Source organism: Hydra vulgaris, chromosome 09 (genome assembly GCF_038396675.1).
Source record: "Hydra vulgaris chromosome 09, alternate assembly HydraT2T_AEP".
NCBI classification, from domain to species: Eukaryota; Metazoa; Cnidaria; class Hydrozoa; order Anthoathecata; family Hydridae; genus Hydra; species Hydra vulgaris.
The window spans coordinates 41,963,312-41,967,486 of NC_088928.1; the positions used below are offsets into that span (position 1 = coordinate 41,963,312).

At 27.7% G+C, this 4,175-nt stretch overlaps 1 protein-coding gene across 1 annotated transcript; it reads left to right on the top strand.

Annotated features, from left to right (window-relative positions):
• The first annotated feature begins 976 nt into the window (after positions 1 to 976).
• On the top strand, positions 977 to 1,576 carry LOC136085479 (uncharacterized). Its single transcript, XM_065806790.1, has 2 exons — positions 977 to 1,016; positions 1,086 to 1,576. Exons 1-2 carry the CDS (start codon positions 977 to 979, stop codon positions 1,574 to 1,576), a joined length of 531 nt encoding a protein of 176 aa, XP_065662862.1.
• Positions 1,577 to 4,175: the final 2,599 nt, after the last annotated feature.

The window sequence follows — 4,175 nt, forward strand, 5'->3', positions numbered from 1 at the left end:
TTGCGACGTCCAATAAACGTCTCATTTTCGTGAGACGTTTAGCTGTCGTTCTGTGTCTAATTTGGTTGATAAAACTTTTAAAGAAGTAAAATCGAGGAACTTGAAAAATTTTACATTGTAAACAATATTTGTGCTCTCGTATCTGACAATCTTAAACACCCAACAAAAGGTACCAAACAACAAAATTAAAACTTTAAAGAAACCATTGAAAGATTTTATTTTAAATTTTTAGCATGCCTGGTACATTACTCACATCCAACCATTATTTCGATATCCCATCCTATCGTGATTTTCTCATTGCAAAGAAGACATAAATTAATTTAAAAATTCAACAACACGCAACAGTATATAAAGCAATTAGAGCGTTTGAAAAAACCAGCGGCGGTTTTAAGCACAGGCAAAGCAGGCATTTGCCGGTGGCCTCGCGCTCAGGTAGCCTCGCATTTTTTTTTCTTAGTACAAGTAATATAAAAAAATTTTCTTAGTACAATAAATATAAACAACGAAACTCATTTATTAAAATTCAATATAATGTATGCGTACATTATTTTTATAAACAGTATTTTTATAAAATATTCAACTTTACATATACATCTATTATTATGTATGTAGCAATTTTTTTTTGCGTTATACATAATGCCTAGCAACCATATGAAAGAGTATGCGGTTTCTAGTCTCATACACATTGACAATGACTGTGACAAATATATCTTTGCCCATATACACCTACACGTCTCAAAGGCTTTTTCTGTTTTTCCATCCTCCTAACTGAATGACTTTTTGTTTGTTTGTTTATTTATTTTATATAATATTGTCTTTACATTTTTACTGTTGCACAAGACATAATCTGAGCAGTGATGTGATGTTATGCTGGTTCCGGGTATTTGTTGTAGCGGTTTCTCTTTGAGCCATAGATCAGTGTTTATTTCATGTATAGGTGTTTTATCCATTGTGGGTTCGATGAAGTGTTTGTAAAATGACTGTTAAATCATTATCAGATACGCGTTGGGAAAGCCGTATAAATAGTACAAAAGTTGTAAAAGATAATTTGGTTCAAATTATAGAAGCTTTATAAAAAATTGCAGATTCAAGTTCAATTGGAGTTGCTGTTTCTGAAGCTAACGGTCTTGCAAATGAGATATCCTCATATCAGTTTATACTTTCACTTACAATTTGGCATGATTTATTGTTTGAAATTAACAAAGTAAGTAAAGTTATGCAGAATCCCTCGGCAGATATTTCTATTATGATAAAATTGGTGGAAACTACGAAAATTTTTTTAGAATCATTCAGATGTGATGAATCATTTGAAGCGATTATTAAAAAATCTGAAGAAATAGCTATAAAATTAGGTACTGAGCCAGTATTCCCTCAAGTGCGGCTTAGCCGAAAACGACGTTTTTTTGAATATGAAGGAACTGATACACCTCTAAATGGAAAGTCTAAATATAAAGTAGATTTTTTTAATGCAATAATTGATGTTGCATTAGTAAGCTTAAATGAAAGATTCAAAATGCTTGATTCATGCAACAAAATATTAGGTTTTTTAACCCGTATAAAAAAACGCGAAGTTTAGATGCAAATGAATTGTTGAATGATTGTAAAAATTTAGAAATATCACTGAGAAATCCTAGTACAGAAGAATCGGACGTGAACCATGAAGAGTTATACTCGGAAATAAATACATTTTTAAGAATAGAAGCTTCGGCGGAATCGAAAGATGCGCTGGAAATTTTGAAGTATATTACGGCAAATTCTTTAATCGAAATTTTTCCAAACTTATTTATTGCCCTACGAATTTTACTAACTTCCCCTATTTCAGTGGCAAGCGCAGAGAGGTCATTTTCCAAATTAAAACTCATAAAAAACTATTTACGTTCCACTATGGGTCAAGACCGTTTATCTTTATTATTATTAGCATTAGCTTTAATTTCCATTGAAAATAAAATAAGTCGGTCCTTGGACTGTTCTGATTTAATTGATGAGTTTGCGTCTTTTTTCTATTTTCTATTTCTATTTTCTATTTTATTTTGCCGTTTAACAAATTTGACAGTTTCCATAAATTTACAATTAAGTTAATGGCCGGAGCAAGAAGAAGGCATAATTTGCCTTATCGCCAAGCACCGTGTTACAATTTATAATTTTTACAAAGTTGCTTCAAGAATATATAACATAAAAGAAAAATTAAATGAATGTTTACAAAAGATATATAATAAATAAAGTAAAATATCGTTTAATACATAATATCATAAATAGATTGAGTAAAAGTAAGAGTTAATATATAAAACTTTATATATATTTTAAGTAAAATATATAAAAGATAAAGTAAAATATCATAACTAGATTAGGTAAAAGTAAAAGTGAATATATAATAACTTTATATATATAAATACGCACAAAAAATAAAAAAAAAAGCGAGAAAATGTGATTTTTGATAATGATTATTGTCAAAAAATTTTAATCTTTTTTTTTTCTTCTTTCGAATAATTACGAAAATACGAATAATTAACTTGTTTTTCAGTTTTTAAATTATATCTGATCTATTTTTAAAAGAAAGACTTATAATAATATAAGTCAAAATCTGCGTTTAAAAAAAACTGTTTTGAATCAGTTTTAAACTGATGAAGAGATTTTTTTTTTCCGGAAACAATGTTTGGAAATCTTTTCCACAAAAGTGGTCCGCGATTCTGAATTGAATAAGAAACTTGTTTAGAATAAGATTTTGGTATAACAAATTTGTTAGCGGAAAATCTTGTAGCATATTTATGATGTATTACTTTAAAATAAGTTTCAAATATTTTGGGGGATAGTCCATATTTTGTTTTATACATGAACAGTAGAACAAGATGGATATTAAGTTTGAAAATATTCAGGGCACCAATTACACGTAAAAGAGGTTCACAAGGAACCGCTCTACCAGATCCAAATATGATTCTAACAGCATGTTTTTGCTTGCTATAAAGTTTTTTTAGCTTAGTGTAATTAGTACTTGCCCATATGATGTTGCCGTAAGTAACTATGTATAAAGGAAAAATATAAACTTTTTAGGGACTTAAAATTTAAAAGTGGCTTAACTCTATAGATCATGCCAATGCTTTTTGAAACTTCTTTTTTCTATAGAATTTATATGCACTTTCTATGCGTCTTTAAAAGTCAGAAAGGTTAAGTTTTAAGTCAATGTAATCGATCCTCCTAAAATCTGCGAAAAAATAAATGGTATCGCATTTTGAGTAGTCTTATTAGTGCATCTTCATCCAAAATAAAAAAAATACTTAATGTACATTTAAAACCTATGTGCGTTTTTTGCTTCGTTACGTTCTAATAAATATCCAAAACACAATAAAACACAAGAATTAAAAACTCAACTAATATAATAGAAAACTTGCCTATGGCCTCGCATATGGTAAATCCGCCACTGGAAAAAACAGCTGATTGTTAGAAAACCACTTGTTAAATAATAACCTTTTACATTATATATAAAAGAACCAATGGACTTCCATTTAATTATTTTATGTTAGTATAAGATAACGAAATTTTGCAAATCTTTTGGGTATAAACTGAAATAGCTATTTGGCCGTAGTTAGGAAAAATGTTAGATTGAAGTGTGATTTAAAAACAGTCATGTTATAATCTGCTTATATTTTAATTTTCCTTTAAAGTTATGGTGAAAATGTTGAAATACATGGTAGTAATATAGTTTGCATGGTTGCTTTATTGTTATATGCGCCTTTTTTTATTCGAGTGTTTTTGTATGACATTTATTTTTATTATTTATAATTATAAACCTATAATAAAAACTAAATTTATATAAAATGCCTTTATATAAAAATGGTGATGAAATACATCACTATCTTTATGTAAAAAACATATTTAATTCTTAATTCGAAATCTGAAAACTACTTATTTAATTCTAAAATTTGCAATTTTTTTTTACAATTTAATATTGGAATTGTAAAATTGCTGAGTCAGCAAAAAACTGTTGAGAAATTTAAATTTTAAATTGAGAAAAATAATTCTAATAATTATATCTTGATCTTACCAGCTTTTTTAGTAATAAAATTATTGAAAATAACACTTATTATTTGATTTATTGACAATAAAAATGTATTACTTAATTTTGTATTAAACATAAAAAAAAATAGAGGGGTTCACCACTTAAATAAAGTCATCTACAA

Excerpts from the sequence above, each read along its gene's own strand:
- LOC136085479 (XM_065806790.1), top strand. The coding sequence starts at position 977 with ATGACTGTTAAATCATTATCAGATACGCGTTGGGAAAGCC. Across the intron at positions 1,017-1,085 it reads AGATACGCGTTGGGAAAGCC|ATTCAAGTTCAATTGGAGTT; the intron begins GTATAAATAGTA and ends AAAAAATTGCAG.